The sequence below is a fragment of the Mustela nigripes genome, chromosome 14, assembly GCF_022355385.1.
Source record: "Mustela nigripes isolate SB6536 chromosome 14, MUSNIG.SB6536, whole genome shotgun sequence".
NCBI classification, from domain to species: domain Eukaryota; kingdom Metazoa; phylum Chordata; class Mammalia; order Carnivora; family Mustelidae; genus Mustela; species Mustela nigripes.
The window spans coordinates 72108888-72129273 of NC_081570.1; the positions used below are offsets into that span (position 1 = coordinate 72108888).

Consider the following 20386-nt stretch of genomic DNA (forward strand, 5'->3'; position numbering starts at 1 on the left):
AACTGGTGTGGTTTTGATTTGAATATCCCTGATGGCTAACAATGATGAACATTTTTCCATGTGTCTGTTAGCCATTTCTAGGTCTTTGGAGAAGTGTCTGTTCATGTCTTCTGCCCTTTTTTCTTGACGTGATTATTTTTTGGGTGTTGAGTTTAAGAAGTTCTTTATAGCACCCTAATTTTACTTAGGGAAACAATTTCTCCTCACTCAGCCCATATGATTGAGGAGAGGTTGAGTCCACCCCTGCCTAAATTCGTGGGTTGACATGTGACATGTATAAGTCAGTCAGCATATTCTACACCCTAGAAACAGTGATTGGTTCAGTAATGAGCCAGAAACCCAACTCAGTCTAACTAAAGGAAATTTTAGACTACAGTGGAACAGCTGGAAGTAGCATTAAGGATGGTATAAACCTAAAGAGTAGGAAACCATGAAGTAGAGAGAGCCTGGGAATGCAATCCATACATTAACAAATTAAAGAGCAGGAGTAATTGGATTCTAATGATATTGTTTGTGGTCCCGTATTTAGTTGTTTGAATTCCTAAACTTTTCTCATATTTATATAATCACATTTAAATTGGTTTTTATTACTTACAACTGAAAGAATTCTGACTGGTAAAATGATTTCTAACTCTTTAATATCCAAAATATTCTTCTAGATCTCTAAGTGATACATTTTAAATATTTAGACTGACTTAAGGTATGGGATCAGCATGTTGTGATATTTCCATTCTATCACAAGACACCTAATTCTTAATTATTTAATTCATTGTTCATTCATTTTTAAAAATCCTACATTTACTAATTTTCTACTCTGCATTAGGTCCAATAAACAGCACAACATTAGGCCCTGAGTATACAAAGACAAAACACAGTTCATATTCCCAATGAATTCATAATTTCCTAAGGATGATGATACTTTAAAATAAAAATTAGTAAATAAGAGTTGTGATAGAAAAAAAAAAGAGCTGTGATAGAAGTAGAAGCAGAAGCAAAGTATAATGGGAACTTACATGAAAGAACAAAATCTTTTCTGGGAGGGTCAGAATTTTTATCGTGAGAGTGTAAACACAGATGGTAAAAGTATGGCAAAAACAAGAGAGTGGTTATCTATAAACAAGATGGGAAGAGGCAGACATGATTAGTGAGGGATACTCAAGAAGCTTATAATGGTTCATTTCTTAATATAGTTTGTTTTATTATCAGTTTAAATTATGTGCATGTTTCATATTTGTCATGTTAAATACACAAATTCTTTTTCTTTTTGAATTTGAAATATATAGAATCTGAAGTCAAGTCTGGGCTCGAATTCCAGCTCTGAAGATTCCTAGGGCTATAGTCCAAGTTTCCTTATCTGTAGAATCATGTTACCATCATCATCATAAAGTTATTGCAAGAAAGAAAAAGATACCTTGAATATAACAGAGACTCAATAAATATTAGTTTTCTTCTCCTTCTGGTGTTTGTAACAGTCTTTAACTGATATTGCACTTATCTATCCTATATATCCACTACATTCATATTTATAATTTGTTATTGTTATTCTTCCAAAAATAATGTTTCATCATCTCATACCTCTCAAAATCTTCCATAGAGTAAAAGAGTAGAGTTTTTGTATGTAACCAAAGTTAAGTTGTAATCAGCTTAAAATAGATTGCTATAATTAAAAGAGGTTTTATGTAAGCTCCACTGTAACCACGAAGAAAGTATCTATAAAAGATACACAAAAGAGGCGGAGGAGCGGAGCGGGCGGTGCGCGGGGGGCGGGGAGCAATGCGGATCCCCTTCGGGCCACACCGATCGCCCGCCGCCATGGGGTCCTCGCAGAGCGTCGAGATCCCTGGCGGGGGGACGGAAGGCTACCATGTCCTTCGGGTACAAGAAAATTCCCCAGGACATAGAGCTGGACTGGAGCCATTCTTTGATTTTATTGTTTCTATTAATGGTTTGAGATTAAATAAAGACAATGACACTCTAAAGGATCTACTGAAAGCAAATGTTGAAAAGCCTGTAAAAATGCTGATCTACAGTAGGAAAACACTGGAGCTGCGAGAGACATTTGTCACCCCCAGCAACATGTGGGGTGACCAGGGCTTGCTGGGAGTGAGCATTTGTTTCAGCAGCTTTGATGGGGCAAACGAAAATGTTTGGCACGTATTGGAAGTAGAATCAAATTCTCCCGCGGCACTGGCGGGTCTCAGTCTTGTATCAGGTCTTGTATCATTGGAGCAGATACAGTCATGAATGTGTCTGAAGATCTGTTCAGCCTTATTGAAACACATGAAGCGAAACCACTGAAGCTTCATGTGAATAATACAGACACTGATAACTGTCCAGAAGTGATTATTACACCGAATTCTGCATGGGGTGGTGAAGGCAGCCTAGGATGCGGCATTGGATACGGTTATTTGCATCGAATACCAACCCGCCCGTTTGAAGAAGGGAAGAAAATTTCTCTTCCTGGACAGATGACTGGTACACCTATTACTCCTCTTAAAGATGGGTTTACAGAGGTCCAGCTGTCCTCAGTTAATCACCCATCTTTGTCACCACCGGGAACTACAGAAATTGAACAGGGTCTGTCTGGACTTTCTATTAGCTCAACTCCACCAGCTGTCAGTAATGTTTTCAGTACAGGTGTCCCAACAGTGCCATTATTGCCACCACAAGTAAACCAGTCCCTTACTTCTGTGCCACCAATGAACCCAGCTACTACATTACTAGGTCTGATGCCTTTACCCACAGGACTGCCTAACCTGCCTGCCCTCCCCAACCTCAACCTCCCCACACCGCACGTCATGCCAGGCGTCAGCTTACCGGAACTCGTGAACCCGGGTTTGCCACCTCTTCCTTCCTTGCCTCCCCGAAACTTATCTGGCATTGCACCTCTCCCCATGCCATACGAGCTCCTCCCGTCATTCCCTTTGGTTCCGGAGGTGTCTTCTGCAGCAAGCTCAGGGGAGCTGCTCTCCTCTCTCCCACCCACCGGCAGCCCACTCTTCGACCCTGCCACGACCACTGCAAGGGCAGACGCTGCCTCCGCACCCGCTGCCTCCGCACCGGCTGTGGATGTGACGCCCCCCGCCCCCAAGGCCCCCAGCACTGTTGAGGACAGAGGCTGCGAACCCACCCCAGCCAGCGAGAAGCCTGTCTCTGAGGTTACGGATGAGAGTGCCTCCGAGTCACCCTAGCTTTGAAGCAGCCTTCGGAGTCAGCGTGGTGGGCTTATTTAACCACGCGAGCATGTCTGGAAATGCAAACTGTCATTAATTTCATCCTAGTTTGTACCATACCTGTAGGCATCCTGTAAATAATTCTAAGGGGAAAACTGAGGAAGAGGATATGGGCTTATATCCTGCCAGGCTGGGGTGGTACTCACAGGCTGGGGAGGGAAATGTCAGAGAATGCTTGTATGTTTAAAACAACCAAAAAGAATTGTGAGTGGCTTGCTGCCAGGTTTCCACTGCCATTCTTGGGGGTATACATCTTTGGGAAAGGTGGTGACAGGGCATCCACTAGGCTCCCTGTCCCCCTGCTGCTCCTTCTGTAAGAAAATGGAATATTTTATGCCTAGTACTCACACGCAACATTTCTCGTATTTTGTAAATCGTTTTTGAGAATGCAGACCACCTCACTAAATCGTGAAAGGAGAAGCTATTTTACTTTTGGTCTCTGTGAGTCACATCTCTCTAAAGGTTTACATGAAAATTCCAACTAAAGATGTTTGTTAAAGTTAAACAGTGTACACTATGAATCGAACATCTTTTTATTCAGCATGTACACAGATCTTTGTTTAGAGCTCTTAGAATTACTCAGACAACATTTTGTAACTGCTGCTGTTGCTTTATACGTCCACCATAAAATGGCATTTAAAAAGAAATAAAGGAGATGTTGCACAGTTTTAAACAAACAAACAAAAAAAAAAGATACACGAAAGAAAACAAGAAAGGAATCAAAGCATATCATAATAAAAATTCAACCAAACACATCTGAAGACAGGAAGAGAAAACCTGAATAAAGAAGCTATAGACATAAAACAGCTGCAATTAACAAAATGACACTAGTAAGTCTTTCCTTATTTGTAATCACTTTAAATGTAAATGGATTAAAGGGTACAATCAAAAGACAGAGTGGCTGAATGGATTTTTAAAAACTACATCTATATGATATCTACAACAGGCACAATTTGGATTTAATGACATATGTCAGATGAAAGTGAAATATGAAAAAAGACATCCCATGCAAATGATAACCAAAAGAAAGCAGGTGCATAAGTATGTAAGCATACTTACATCAAACAAAACAGACCAAATAAAAAAACGTTATAAGAGACAAAGAAAGACATTACCTAATGACCAATGGGTCAACTTGCCAGAAAGACATAACAGTTATAAATAAACAAGCACCCAATATAAGATACATGAAACAATTATTGACAGAAGTGAAGGAAGAAAGAGAGAGAAACACAATAAATGCAAGAGATTCCTATGCCCTATTTTCAATGACTGATAGAACAACCAGATAGATGATTAACAAAGGAACAGAAGGCTTGAACAACACTAAGATCAAATGGACCTAATAAACATACAAAGATCATACCACTCAAAATAGCAGAATATACTTTCTTTTTAAGCACATATGGAACATTTGCCAGTACAGATTACATAGATCATATTTTAGGTCACAAAAGAAGTCTTAAAAAATTTAATAAAGTTAAAATTGAAATTATACCAACTATCCTTTCTAATCTTAGTGGAATGAAACTAGAAATCAATAGCAGAGGAAAACTGAAAAAGTCACAAATAGGGAGGAAATTAAACAACATACTCCTGAAGAACCAATAGGACAAAGATGAAATCAAAAGAGAAATTAGAAAATATCTTGGGACAAATGAGAATGAGAACACAATATTGCTCAATTTATGGGATAAAAAAATAAAAATAGTACTGAGGGAATTTTAAAATGGTAAACAACTACATTAAAAAAAGAAGAAAGATCTCAAGTAAGCTACCTAACTCTATACCTCACGAAACCAGAAAGAACAAAGTAAACCGAAAGTTAAGAGGTAGAAGGAACTAATAAAGATTAGAGCAGAAATAAGTGAATAGAGGATAGGAAAACAGTAGAAAAAAAAATCAACAAAACTAAAAAAAAAAAAAATCAACAAAACTGACAAACCTTCAGCTAGACTAACAAAAAGACAAGACCTAAATAAAATAAAAAAATGAAAGAGGACCTTAAAATACTAATATGAACAACTGCATACCAACATTTTGGTTAACCGAGAAGACAAAAGATAGAAGATAAAATTCCTAGAAACACATACCCTAACAAAACTAAATCATGAAGAAATACAAAATCTAACAGATCTCTAATGAGGAAATTGAATCAATAATTAAAAACCTCCCAAAAAGAAAAAGCATAGAACCCAATGACTTTACTGGGGAATTCTACCACACATTTTTTAAAAAGAATTAATTCAAATCCTTTTCAAACTCTTTAAAAAAGTTGAAGAGAAGGGAACACATTCAAACTCATTTTACAAAGCCAGCATTACTCTGATACCAAAGCCAGACAAAGACACTACAAGAAAAGAAAATTACCTGCCAAATTCTCCAGTGAATATTGGTGTAAAATCCTCAAAAAAATACTAGCAAAATGAATCCGACAGCACATTAAAGAATCATATACCATAACCAAATGGGATTCATCCCTGGGATATAAAAATTGTTTATATATGAAAATCAACCAATCTGATCCGCCACACTAACAAAATAAAAGATAAAAATAACAATCATGTCAATAGATGCAGAAAAAGCATTTGACAAAACTTAAAACCCTTTCATGGTAAAAACACCCCACAAACCAAAAATAGGAGGGGATTACGTCAATTTAATAAAGGTCCACAGTTGATATTATACTCAAAAGTGGAAAACTGAAAGCTTTTCTCTAAGATTAGATGTAAGGCAAGAATGCTCATTCCTACCACTTCCATCCAACACAGTATTAGAAGTCCTAGATAGGGCAATTAATCAATAAAGAAAAAAATGTACCCAAGAAAGAAAGGAAAAAGTAAAATTTCTGTTCACAGTTGCCATCATCTTGTATGTAGAAGATCCTAAAGATGTTACCAACATATTGTTAGAACTAATAAATAAATTCAACAAAGTTGAAGAATATGAATTCAACATACAAAAACTAGCTGCATTTGTATACATTGACAAAAAAACAATCTGAAAAGGAAACTAAGATAAAAATTCCATTTATGATAGCATCACAAACAATAAAATACTTAGGAATAAACTTAACCAAGGAAGTGAAAGACTTATACACTGAAAATTATAAAACAATGCTGATAGAAATTAAAGATGACACAATTAGTGTAAAGATATATCATGTTCTTGGACTAGAAGACTTAATACTGTTAAAACATTCATACTACCAAAAGCAATCTACAGATTCAATGCAATCCCTGGCAAGAACTAAATGGCAAATATAGGAAAAATAATTCTATTATTCATATGGACATTCATATGTCCTCCACAAAGGACCCTGAAGAGCCAAAAGAATCTTAAGAAAAAATATTGCTGGAGGTCTCACATCTCTTGAGTTCAAAATATATGTTATTAATAAAAATTTGATACCAACATAAAAACAGATATAAGGGCCAATAAAACAGAACCCAGAAATAAAATCACACACATATGATCAGTCTTTGACAAGAGTGCTGAGACTATACTGTGGGAAAAAGATAACCTCTTCCACAAGTGGTGATAGGAAAGCTGGATATGCAAAATCGGACCCTTCTTTTACACCATACCTGTGAATCAACTCAGAATGGTTTAAGGAATTAAATAAAAGACCTGAAACCATAGGCAGAAAGCTCTATTACATTGGTCTTAGAATGTTTTTTTAGACTTCACACAAAAGAAAGACAACAAAAGCAAAAATAGACTGGTAAATACTTCTGCATAGAAAGAAAACAACATAGTGAAGAGGCAGTTTACAGAATAGGAGAAAATACGTGTAAACCATAAATCTGGTGTTTAATATCTAAAATATATAAGGAACTCCTATAACCCAACAGCTAAAAATGAATAATCCAATTTAAATAATGGCCAAAGGACTTTAAGAGAAATTTCTCCAAATAAAACATACAAATGACCAAGTGTATGTTAAAAATGTTCATCACTAATCATGAGGAAAATGCAGATCAAAGCCACAAAGAGATATCACCTCATACCTGTTAGAATGACTACTGTAAACAAACAAAAAGAAAATAAATGTTGAAAGGATGTAGAAAAACTGGAATGCTTATGCACCGTTGATGGGAATGTAAAACAGTGCAGTCACTATGGAAAACTGTGTGGAGATCCTCCAAAAATTAAAAACAGAACTAACATATGATCCAGCTATCCCACTTCTGGGGATTTATCTAAAAGAAATGAAAGCAGGAGCTCAAAGAAGTAACTGCATTCCCATGTTCAAGGCGGTATTATGCAATAACCTATAGGTTGAAACAACCCAAACATACATTGATGGATGAATAGATAAAGAAAATGCAGATATTTAGACTATTGGGCAATGGACTGTTATTTAGCCCTAAAAAAGAAGGAAATTCTAAAATGTGCTACATCATGAACCCTGAACACCTTATACTAAGGGAAATAAACCAGTCACAGGAGGACAAATAATGCATAATTCTATGTATATGAGGTATCTAAAATAGTCACCATCATAGAAGCAGAAAGTAGGATGATGGCTGCCAGACATTGGGGGAGGTGGAAATACAGGGTTGCTGTTCAATGGGTGCAGACTTTCAGACATGCAAGATAAAAATGGTCTAGAGATTCACTGAAGTTAATACATATAGTTAATATTATTGTATTATACACTTAAAAATTTGTCAAGAGAATAGATTCTGTTATGTGTTTTTATCACTATAACAAAACAAGATCTTCTATGAGATTATTGGCTTATTAGTATTTAAACTTCTCAGCTTTATATTTAAGATATGTCACAGTCTGACTCCTAACTTTTTTTTTAATTTTTTATTTTTTATAAACATATATTTTTATCCCCAGGGGTACAGGTCTGTGAATCACCAGCCATTTGCGACAACATGGATGGAACTAGAGCGTATCATGCTTAGCGAAATAAGTCAAGCAGAGAAAGACAACTATCATATGATCTCCCTGATATGAGGAAGTGGTAATGCAACATGGGGACTTTTTTTTTTTTTAAGATTTTATTTATTTATGTGACAGAGAGAGAGAGATCACAAGTAGGCAGAGAGGCAAGTGGGGTGGGGCGGAAGCAAGCTCCCTGCTGAGCAGAGAGCCAGATGTGGGGCTCGATCTCAGGACCCTGGGATCATTACCTGGGATCATGACCTGAGCTGAAGGCAGAGGCTTAACCCACTGAGCCACCCAGGTGCCCGAGACTCCTAACTTTTTTTAAGACGAGTGGGTTTCCTTTTGCCCTCCATCCCGTGTTCATTTTTGTACCTGTTATATAAAAACTTTCATTCCTTGACTCTGCCTGGCCAAATTCAACCCATCCAACTCAAATCCTAATTTTTCTTCAAAGTTTCTCAGAAAAATGGTCATATTAGTCATTCTTTCCCCTTCCTTTGAGCTCCTTATTGTTCGCTTATGTGCTGCCTAGTTGTGCTTTTTTAACTTTTCACATGTGGAAATCTCACGCTTTCAGAAAATTACAAGTTCCTAGCAGACAGTAGACCATGTTTTAATCTTGTTTTCAAGTAATTGTTTAACACAGTACATTGTTCATTGTACAAACTTGTAAGTATTTCTTAGCTGACTAAATGATATCTGGAGAATAAAAGGATAAATAATAACAGAAACTTTTATTTAGCATATTAAATATGAGTCTTCAGGGTGGGGTCAAGGTGATCTTAGAAAACTATTATGCATTTTCCTCTTACCGTGTTAGCTCCCCTCTATACAGATGATCACATGACATATTTTAATAATTCAGTGTGAAGGTTATTTTCATACATTGTGTAACATAGCTTCACAAATAGGCTTTCTCTAAAACCTTATCAGAGATGTTATACAATGAAAATAACAGCCTATTTTGCTATTCCTAATTCCATAGCCAAAGTAACAATACATATACAGCAATAAATTATTCCTCTGTTTACTAGAGAACAGAGAATATATTTATTGGATACTCACTTCCTACAGTAAGCAGCAAAGGATGTGGTTTTTCTAATGTTGTGGGATGCTTGAAAGCAGATGGCCAAATTGGGTAGCTCTTAAAAAAGGCTCGCTAAACTATGTTTTGTATCTATATACACGCATACATATACACACATTCTCGCAATCAGTAGCATCATAATCAACACAAGTTTCCAAACTTAGTTTGAGGTTTTTTTTAGTCAACTGGCAGAAAATGAAGAGAAAATAAAAGGTTTCTTTAGAGCTGTGCCAAATTCCTCTGGAAAGAACTCAATTTGTCTACAAATAGGGTAACCATATATTTCACATAGAGTACACAGAATTGTCTTGATGACCACCTTGAATAGCCTCAATGGAACTTTAATAATTTATACTGTCCTTACTTTCCAAACAAGATATGTATATTAAAATAAAGGAAGTTTTAAGATGCTTCCATGATACAGTATATACTAACGAAATTCATCATGCTAATAGGGTCAATATGTTTGACTCTTTCTTTCCCTTCTGTTTCTAGAAACAAATTTCAATAAAAATAGGAAACACCAAGAAGAAAAACATAACCAGACCCCTCTTAAACTATAAGACAAATTCACGTCCCTCTTCCTTTAAAATTTTCTGATCCTTTTCATCTTTTCTGAAATATTACTTAAAATTTAGTGATATATAAACAATTAGTCTAACAACATTGCTGCTGATGGGACTTCAAGTTCATGTTTACTGAATAAATTTAGATAAAGAATCCACAAAGTGATTATTACTCATTGGAAAGTCAACCACTGTTATTCATTAAAATGTCTGGTTTTCAGGGTTTTTGTCCCACTCTTAAAACAACATAATTATAAGACTAAAATAAGGAATGAGAAGGGAGTTTTAAAGATCACTGTTGTAATATTATTCAAGAGGGCAGTTGGATTTTTTCAGTTCTCTGGCATTTTTCTTGACAAAACTTGAAGCGAAACAAAATTTCCAAACTGAAAAGAATTTAGAAAACTAGCTGCTTCTTCACCTAGTATGATATGCATTCTTGAAAACATTAAGTTTAATTATCATTTCCTCTTAAAGTAATTTTCAATTTCCTAGAGCAGAATCTGTTTCCTTAATTATTATTTAGGCTCTCATAACACCTCACCAACTCTTTTGTATAGCATTTCTTACATTTTATAGTTTTTTGTTTTGTTTTGTTTTTGGATCTTTTGCTAAACTGTTACCTGATCCAGGCGAGGAACCACAATTTAGAATCTTTATAATCTCACATTTACTGCTTGGCTGAACACATAAAAGAAACACAGTATATATTAAATGAAATACTAAATGAATGGGTGAATGGTGTTTATATATGCATCAAGTTCAAGTATGTAGCAGGTGGAGGGTTAAACATTACAGAAGTTATCAACTCCATTCTTTATACTACAGTTCTCTCTCAACAGCCCTCATGCTACTATTTCTACTTTCAAGCTTGGTTTACTGCTATTTATTGATTACTTCCACCTTGATGTCAAACAGTACTTCAAACTAAATATACCCAGAATGAAATCTCTTATATTGCCCATCCCCCAAACCTACTCCTCCCGAGTTCCCTATTTAAGTCAGTGGCATCAGTAACCCAAGTTGCAGTCTCAGTAAAAGAGACTTCCCTGTCTTTGGCTTCCCTTTCCCCCATCATCTTTGTTTAATAAATTACCAAGTTGTATTGTTTCTATTTCCACAATAGCTTTTAAATACAGTTATTCAATCAATCAACTATTCAGCCAATATCTACTGCATTCCTATCCTATGCTATAGATATTATTATGGTTATTGTGATGTTTATAAAATCAATTAGTCTCTTCTCTGAAAAGCTCATAGTCTAATAGAGGGATAAGCAAATCAGCAGATACAATATAAGAAGGTAGCTGCTTGACAGATTTTTTTTTTTTACAGGAATATAGAGAAAGGATATCCTGATCAGATTTGTAAGATACAGGAAAAGTTTCCTAGACAACGTAGTATGTGCTGTGTAAGTGTTAGCTAGATGAAGCAGGGCACAAGAAGGTAGAGAGATAACCAGAAAAAAAAGGACAGCACACTGGAAGCTTTGAGATTTGAACAAGAATGGCATGGTTTGGTACTCTAAACAGCTGGAGTAGTGCTTTTGGAAGAGTGCTGGTAGATGCGACTATAGATAATAGAGTTAAAGAGAGAGGGTAGGTCATAAAGAGCTTGTGTAAAAAGTAAAAAAATACAAGCCTTAACCTGGAAGTTGTAGAGATCACTGAAGGATAGAAGAATAGGAGTTACATGATAAGAGCTATATTTTACAAAGGTTATTCCATCAGCAGCTTGGAAGCAGATTTGAAGAAATACCAGACTGGAGGCTAGAAGAACAAATGAAGGATTATTACTAATGCTGTGAAAAATAAAAATGGCCTAAACTACATTAAAAGTAAGAATGGTTTTAAGGGCAAAGGGGAAATTTTGATTCAAGGGAGAGATCAGTATAAAGGTGATAATTGATGCCACGAGGTTATTCAGAAGTTAAAGGAGAAGTTTTGATGCAAAACATGTGTGGAACTTGAATACCAAGGAAGAAGAGGAGTATTTCTTCTGTAGAAACAGAAAAGAAGGGAGAAAACACTGTTGTATATATGGAAAGTTTGTAGGTGGCCAATAGGGTTATCAGATAAAATACAGGATGCCCAGTTAAGTTTGAACATCATATAAACAATGAATAACTTTCAGTGTATGTTCCACATACTGTACTTCCATCCTCTCATAAGTTTCCTTTTCCTGAATTCCATAAATCTCCCTTGTCTGTATGCAAAGTTCCACGCATGTGTCATGTCAGCTCATGGGCTACCTTCTCTGCAAAACATAATCTGAATTCCCTATCCCATTACTTGCACAGTGTTACATATTGTATATTACTCCTATGGTCATTATAAAGGTTTCCTTGCATATCTTTCTCTAGATTATAAGTTTTTTTGAAAGTAGGGATCAACAATTTTCATCTTTGTAGATGGTTGAGCATCTAGTACAATGGCTGTCATACAAAAGGTAGTCAATAAATATTTGCTGCCTGAATGTTCTATTTCAGATCTTTATAATTCTTTTCTTTTTCTAGTTTATCTCCTTGCCCCAAGTTTCCCTCTGATTTAAACCATCCTCCGAGCTGAAAGGTATTATTTTTAAAATGTAAATCACCTAGGACACTTAACTACTTAAATACCTTTGATTATTTCATGATGCCCTTGGATAAAGTGGAAACACTTTAGCATCGTAGTGAATGTTTTCCATGGTTTCATCCCAAAGCTAAGTGGTTAAGAATTCAGACTTTGAAATCATATCTGGGTTAGAATTCTGGCTAAGTCACTTGATAGTTATACGATGGCGAGACAAAAATTTAACCATCTAAAGTGAGGATAATACTTACCTCATAATGCTGTTGTGAAGATTAAGTAAGATGTGCATAAGACATTTACTGTAGTGTTATAGTACTTAACACTATAGCACACTAACAAATAGTTATTAATATCCTTTCCAGCCTCATCTCCTCTCAGTTTCTCTAACTCACACTCACCTTCCACAGCAGCAGTACTGTGCTTCATACTTCATAACCTGTCCATTCTCTAAACTTCAGGCTTTTTCATCCTCTCGTGTCTTTATTAACAATACATTGTTTACAATGTTCATTCTATGTGAGTCTGCATGGTAAACCTGGATATTTAAATTTTTGTTATGGAGAGATAATACAAGATGATGGCATAAAAAGACCCTGAAGTCACCTCCTCCCATGGACACACCAAATTTACAACTACATATAGAATAATTCTGGAGAAGAACTAAAGGCTCATTAAACAGCCTTCTATACAACAAAAAATAAAGGACCACACACAGAAGGGCAGGACAGATAAAGGCAAGTTAACAATGGGAATGCCACTCCCATTGTGGTAATCTGTAGTAAGGAGAGATACCACTCCCATGCAGATTTGCCACAATGAGGCAAAGAGAAAGAGCAGTGGTTTAAAGGGAAACTAGACTGTAAGTAAAGGAAATCCATCCTAGAATGACTGTCAAATGGGCAGAAAACTGTTGAACTCTCACCAAAATCAAAAGAGCTGGTGAGCACCATTTTTTACATTATCCTTCCATCTTGATGGTGCAGAAAAGAATAGGGTACAGGTCCTCTAGCTGATCTGGTGAGGCCATCCCAGTTCACCCTGGTTTCTGGGCCCATACCAGCTCCAGCTGTCCTTAAAAGGTGGCACTGCACAGCATGCTCAAGGTCCCAATACCTGTGACACAGTTCCAACTGTGCTATTACTACAGTCTTGGCATGGTATGCTTTGGAATTCTGCAGTCTTTGTCTGATCCTGCCATCCCACCAAAGGGACTTTGGTAATATGCCTGGGAACCCCTAGCATGTGCCTATATTAGCTCCAGCCATCCTATCAAGTCAGCCCCAGCATGGCATGCTATGGGACTGTATAACCTGCACCAGACACCACCCCACCAACATGGCACTGGCACAACACATCCTGGACCTCCCCCACCAGCCTGTGCCTACTCCATCTATCCAAACAAAGCAGCCTCCTGCAAAAGATTCCCAGAAACCCTCCTGGCCTCTGGCCACTCAAGCTCTAGTATCCTGTTAAGACGGCCACAGTGCAACAACTCCAAAGACCTTCCTAACCCATGCTTGCCAAAGCTGCCAAGCACATCTAGTGTATAAAGGGGATTTTTCTACACAAGGTCACTCCTTCAAGACAAGAGATGCTACCTAATTTATGGAAACAAATACAGAAAGTTAAAAAAATAAAAAAAAAAAAAAGAGGAAACATAGGAATATGTCCCAAACAAAAGAACAAGATCAAAAACTAGGAAATAAGCCCTAATGAAAAAAAGCTAAGTAATTTATCTGATAAGGAGTTCAAAGTAATAGTCATAAAGATACTCATCAATCTTGGAAAAAGTAGAGAAACACAGTGAAAACTTCAACAGATATTAAAAATATCAGAAAGAACGAATCAACGCTGAAGAATGCAATAACTGAAATAAAAAAATACTGAGGAGAATCAATAGCAAATACAGAAGAATGAATCAACAAACTGAATGAAAAAAAAAATAGTGGAAATGCCCAATCAGAACAGCAAAAAGAAAAAAAATCTTTTAGAAATGAGAACAAGGGACCCATGAGACAACATCAAGCATACTAATATTCACATTAGGAGAAGAGAAAGGGACAGAAAACTTATTTGAAGAAATAATGACTGAAAATTTCCTTAACATAGGGAAAGAAAGAGACATCCACGTCCAGAAAGCAATGAGTCCTCAACAAAATGAACCCAAAGATATCTAAACCAAACCTATTTTAATTAAAAATATTATAATCAAAATGTCAAAAGTTGGGCGCCTGGGTGGCTCAGTGGGTTAAGATCATGATCATGATCTCAGGGTCCTGGGATCGAGTCCCGCATCAGGCTCTCTGCTCAGCAGGGAGCCTGCTTCCCTGTCTCTCTCTCTGCCTGCCTCTCTGTCTACTTGTGATTTCTCTCTGTCAAATAAATAAATAAAATCTTAAAAAAAAAAAAAAAACAAATCCAACCTTCTTTTAAAAAAAAAAAAATGTCAAAAGTTAAAGAAAGAATCTTAAAGGCAGTAAGAGAGGGAACCTGGGTGGTTTAATTGGTTAAGCAATCAACTCTTGACTTCAGCTCAGGTCATAGTCTCAGAGTGATGAGATCAAGCCCTGTATTTCTCTCTTCTCCTCCCTCTGCCCCTACAACCCCCAGCTCACACACATTCCCTCTGTCTAAATAAATAAATAAATAAAGGCAGCAAGATAAAAAATAAATAATCACAAACAAGGGAAACACTATAAGACTGTCAAGCTAATTTTTCAGCAGAAATTCTGGCAGTCTGAAAGGAGTAGCAGGATATATTGAAAGTGCGGAAAGGGGAAAATTTACAACTGAGAATATTCTACCCAGTAAGGTTATCACTCAGAATTGGAGGACAGATGAAGAGTTTCCCAGACAAGAAAAAAAAAATAGTTCATCAGCACTAAACTGGCCTTATAAGAAATGTTAAATAGTCTTGAAAAAGGAAAGTTCCTATTTAGAAATATGACTCACTTCAGGTCTACAGATATATATAGACTGAAAATTAAAAATTGGAAAGAGATATTCCACACAAATTCAAGTGAAAAAAAAAAGGTAGAGTAGTAATACCTATAAATGACAAAATGGATTTTAAAACAAAGATTGTAAGACAATAAAAGAATGGCATTACATAGTGACAAAGGAATAAATCCAAGAAGAGGACATAACATTGATAAATATTTGTGCACCCAACATCTAGAGAGCACCTAAATCTAGAAAGCAAATGTTAACAGACAAAAGTGGAAAAATTAACAGTAAAGTAATAATAGCAGGAGACTTTAATATCCCACTTACATCAATGGATAGATTATCCAGACAGAAATTAATAAACACTGGCCTTAAATGACACATTAGACCAAATTGACTTAATAGATATACATATGGAATATTTCATCTAAAAACTGTGGAATACACATTCTTTTCAAGTGCATGTGGGCTACTCTATATTACGGGTAACCTATAAGGCAACAATATAAGTTTCAATAAATTCAAGATGACTGAACTATGTCAAACCTCTTTTCTGACCACAGCACGAAACTAGAAATCAATTACAAGAAAAAAAAATTAGAAAAAACACAAGCACACAGAAACTAAGCAGCACACTACTAGACAACCAATGGGTCAACAAGGAAATCAAAGAGGAAATTAAAAAATACATTGAGACAAATGAAAATAGAAACATGACTTTCCAAAAATCTATGGCACAAAAGCAGTTCTGAGAGGGAAGTCCACAGCAATACAGGCCTACCTCAAGAAACAGGAAAAATCCCAAATAAACGATCTATTTCTACACTTAATGGAACTAGAAAATATGCAGAAAAAGCCCAAAGTTAAGAGAAGAAATAACAAAGAACAGAGTGGAAAGAAATGAAATAGAGACTAAAAAAAAAAGACAATTAAAAAAAAAATCAACGAGGGCGCCTGGGTGGCTCAATGGGTTAAGCCGCTGCCTTCGGCTCGGGTCATGATCTCAGGATCCTGGGATTGAGTCCGGCATCAGGCTGTCTGCTCAGCAGGGAGCCTGCTTCCTCCTCTCTCTCTCTCTCTCTGCCTGCCTCTCTGCCTACTTGTGATCTCTGTCAAATAAATAAATAAAATCTTAAAAAAAAAATCAATGAAACTAAAAGCTGGTTCTTTGAAAAGATTTTAAAATATTGACAAACTGGAGAGGAGTCAAGATGGCGGAGAAGTAGCAGGCTGAGACTACATCAGCTAGCCGGAGATCAGCTAGATAGCTTATCTAAAGATTGCAAACACCTACAAATCCATCGGCAGATCGAAGAGAAGAAGAACAGCAATTCTGGAAACAGAAAAACAACCACTTTCTGAAAGGTAGGACCGGCGGAGACGTGAATCCAAAGCGACGGGAAGATAGACCCCGAGGGGAGGGGCCAGCTCGCGGCAAGCAGCGGAGCAAAGGAGCACAAAATCGGGACTTTTAAAAGTCTGTTCCACTGAGGGACATCACTCCAGAGGCTAAACCGGGGCGAAGCCCACGCGGGGTCAGCGTGGCCTCAGGTCCCGCAGGGTTACAGAAGGATCGGGGGTGTCTGAGTGTCGCAGAGCTTGCGGGTATTGGAATGGGAAAACCGGCTACAGAGACAGAGCCGACAGTAAGCTCACAGCTCGGTGTTACCTTGAACCAGCCACAGGCTCGGTGAGCTCGGAGCGCGGCCGGAGGTCAGGCAGACGGGAGTAACTGGGCGCTGTTCTCTGAGGGCGCACTGAGGTGTGGGGCCCCAGGCTCTCAGCTCCTCCGGGCCGGAGACCAGGAGGCCGACATTTGTATTCCCGTCCTCCGGAACTCTACGGAAAGTGCTCAGGGAACAAAAGCTCCTGAAAGCAATGCCGAGCGGATTACTCAGCCCGGCCCCTGGTAAGGGCGGTGCAATTCCGCCTGGGGCAAAGACACTTGAGAATCACTACACCAGGCCCCTCCCCCAGAAGATCAACGAGAAATCCAGCCAAGACCAAGTTCACCTACCAAGGAGTGTGGTTTCAATACCAAGAAGAGCAGCAGAATTCCAGAGGAGGAGAAAGCAAAGCACGGAACTCATGGCTTTCTCGCTGTGATTTTTTTTTTAGTCTTGCAGTTAATTTAATTTTTTTCTTTTTTTTTTTTTTTTCTTTTTTCTCGCCTTCAGGTAAAAGTTTTAAATTTTTTACCCTTTTCTTTTTTAACGTTTTTTAACTAGTTTATCTAATATATATATTTTTTCTTTTTTATATTTTCCTTTGTTTTCTTTTTTAAAATTCTTTTCTTTTCTTTTTTTTTTCTCTTTTTTTTTCTTTCTTCCTTTTTGAACCTCTTTTTATCCCCTTTCTCCGCCCTCACAATTTGGGATCTCTTCTGATTTGGTTAAAGCATATTTTCCTGGGGTTGTTGCCACCCTTTTAGTATTTTACTTGCTCCTTCATATACCCTTATCTGGGCAAAATGACAAGATTGAAAAATTCACCACAGAAAAAAGAACAAGAGGCAGTACCGAAGGCTAGGGACCCAATCAATACAGACATTGGTAATATGTCAGATCTAGAGTTCAGAATGACAATTCTCAAGGTTCTAGCCGGGCTTGAAAAAGGCATGGAAGATATTAGAGAAACCCTGTCAGGAGATATAAAAGCCCTTTCTGCAGAAATAAAAGAACTAAAATCTAACCAAGTTGAAATCAAAAAAGCTATTAATGAGGTGCAATCAAAAATGGAGGCTCTCACTGCTAGGATAAATGAGGCAGAAGAAAGAATTAGTGATATAGAAGACCAAATGACAAAGAATAAAGAAGCTGAGCAAAAGAGGGACAAACAGCTACTGGACCACGAGGGGAGAATTCGAGAGATAAGTGACACCATAAGACGAAACAACATTAGAATAATTGGGATTCCAGAAGAAGAAGAAAGTGAGAGGGGAGCAGAAGGTATACTGGAGAGAATTATTGGGGAGAATTTCCCCAATATGGCAAAGTGAACGAGCATCAAAATTCAGGAGTTTCAGAGAACGCCCCTCAAAATCAATAAGAATAGGCCCACACCCTGTCACCTAATAGTAAAATTTACAAGTCTCAGTGACAAAGAGAAAATCCTGAAAGCAGCCCGGGGAAAGAAGTCTGTAACATACAATGGTAAAAATATTAGATTGGCAGCTGACTTATCCACAGAGACCTGGCAGGCCAGAAAGAGCTGGCATGATATTTTCAGAGCACTAAACGAGAAAAACATGCAGCCAAGAATACTATATCCAGCTAGGCTATCATTGAAAATAGAAGGAGAGATTAAAAGCTTCCAGGACAAACAACAACTGAAAGAATTTGCAAATACCAAACCAGCTCTACAGGAAATATTGAAAGGGGTCCTCTAAGCAAAGAGAGAGCCTACAAGTGGTAGATCAGAAAGGAACAGAGACCATATACAGTAACAGTCACCTTACAGGCAATACAATGGCACTAAATTCATATCTCTCAATAGTTACCCTGAATGTGAATGGGCTAAATGCCCCTGTCAAAAGACACAGGGTATCAGAATGGATAAAAAAACAAAACCCATCTATATGTTGCCTCCAAGAAACACATTTTAAGCCCGAAGACACCTCCAGATTTAAAGTGAGGGGGTGGAAAAGAATTTACCATGCTAATGGACATCAGAAGAAAGCAGGAGTGGCAATCCTTATATCAGATCAATTAGATTTTAAGCCAAAGACTATAATAAGAGATGAGGAAGGACACTATATCATACTCAAAGGGTCTGTCCAACAAGAAGATTTAACAATTTTAAATATCTATGCCCCCAAAGTGGGAGCAGCCAACTATATAAACCAATTAATAACAAAATCAAAGAAACACATCAACAATAATACAATGATAGTAGGGGACTTTAACACTCCCCTCACTGAAATGGACAGGTCATCCAAGCAAAAGATCAGCAAGGATATAAAGGCCTTAAATGACACACTGGACCAGATGGACATCACAGATATATTCAGAATATTTCATCCCAAAGCAACAGAATACACATTCTTCTCTAGTGCACATGGAACATTCTCCAGAATAGATCACATCCTCGGTCCTAAATCAGGACTCAACCGGTATCAAAAGATTGGGATCATTCCCTGCATATTTTCAGACCACAATGCTCTAAAGCTAGAACTCAACCACAAAAGGAAGTTTGGAAAGAACCCAAATACATGGAGACTAAACAGCATCCTTCTAAAGAATGAATGGGTCAACCGGGAAATTAAAGAAGAATTGAAAAAAATCATGGAAACAAATGTTAATGAAAACACAACGGTTCAAAATCTGTGGGACACAACAAAGGCAGTCCAAGAGGAAAATATATAGCGGTACAAGCCTTTCTCAAGAAACAAGAAAGGTGGGCGCCTGGGTGGGTCAGTGGGTTAAGCCGCTGCCTTCGGCTCAGGTCATGATCTCAGGGTCCTGGGATCGAGTCCCGCATGCTCTCTGCTCAGCAGGGAGCCTGCTTCCCTATCTCTCTCTCTCTCTCTCTGCCTGCCTCTCCGTCTACTTGTGATTTCTCTCTGTCAAATTAATAAATAAAAGCTTTAAAAAAAAAAAAAGAAAAGAAAAAAGAAACAAGAAAGGTCTCAGGTACACAACCTAACTCTACACCTAAAGGAGCTGGAGAAAGAACAAGAAAGGAACCCTAAGCCCAGCAGAAGAAGAGAAATAATAAAGATCAGAGCAGAAATCAATGAAATAGAAACCAAAAAAACAATAGAACAAATCAACGAAACTAGGAGCTGGTTCTTTGAAAGAATTAATAAAATTGATAAACCCCTGGCCAGACTTATCAAAAAGAAAAGAGAAAGGACCCAAATAAATAAAATCATGAATAAAAGAGGAGAGATCACAACTAACACCAAAGAAATACAAACTATTATAAGAACATACTATGAGCAACTCTACGCCAACAAATTTGACAATCTGGAAGAAATGGATGCATTCATAGAAACATATAAACTACCACAACTGAGCCAGGAAGAAATAGAAAGCCTGAACAGACCCATAACCAGTAAGGAGATTGAAACAGTCATTA

At 37.3% G+C, this 20386-nt stretch overlaps 2 protein-coding genes across 2 annotated transcripts in view; one reads left to right on the forward strand and one right to left on the reverse strand.

Annotated features, from left to right (window-relative positions):
• Positions 1 to 20386, reverse strand: part of COL24A1 (collagen type XXIV alpha 1 chain) — a 379684-nt gene that overhangs the window by 227088 nt on the left and 132210 nt on the right. The gene's annotated exons all lie outside the window — the stretch shown is intronic.
• Positions 1794 to 3334, forward strand: LOC132001979 (Golgi reassembly-stacking protein 2-like). Its single transcript, XM_059376999.1, is given in 2 exon segments — positions 1794 to 2211; positions 2214 to 3334. Coding segments are annotated over 2 exon segments (1377 nt in total). The 5' UTR covers positions 1794 to 1812; the 3' UTR covers positions 3192 to 3334.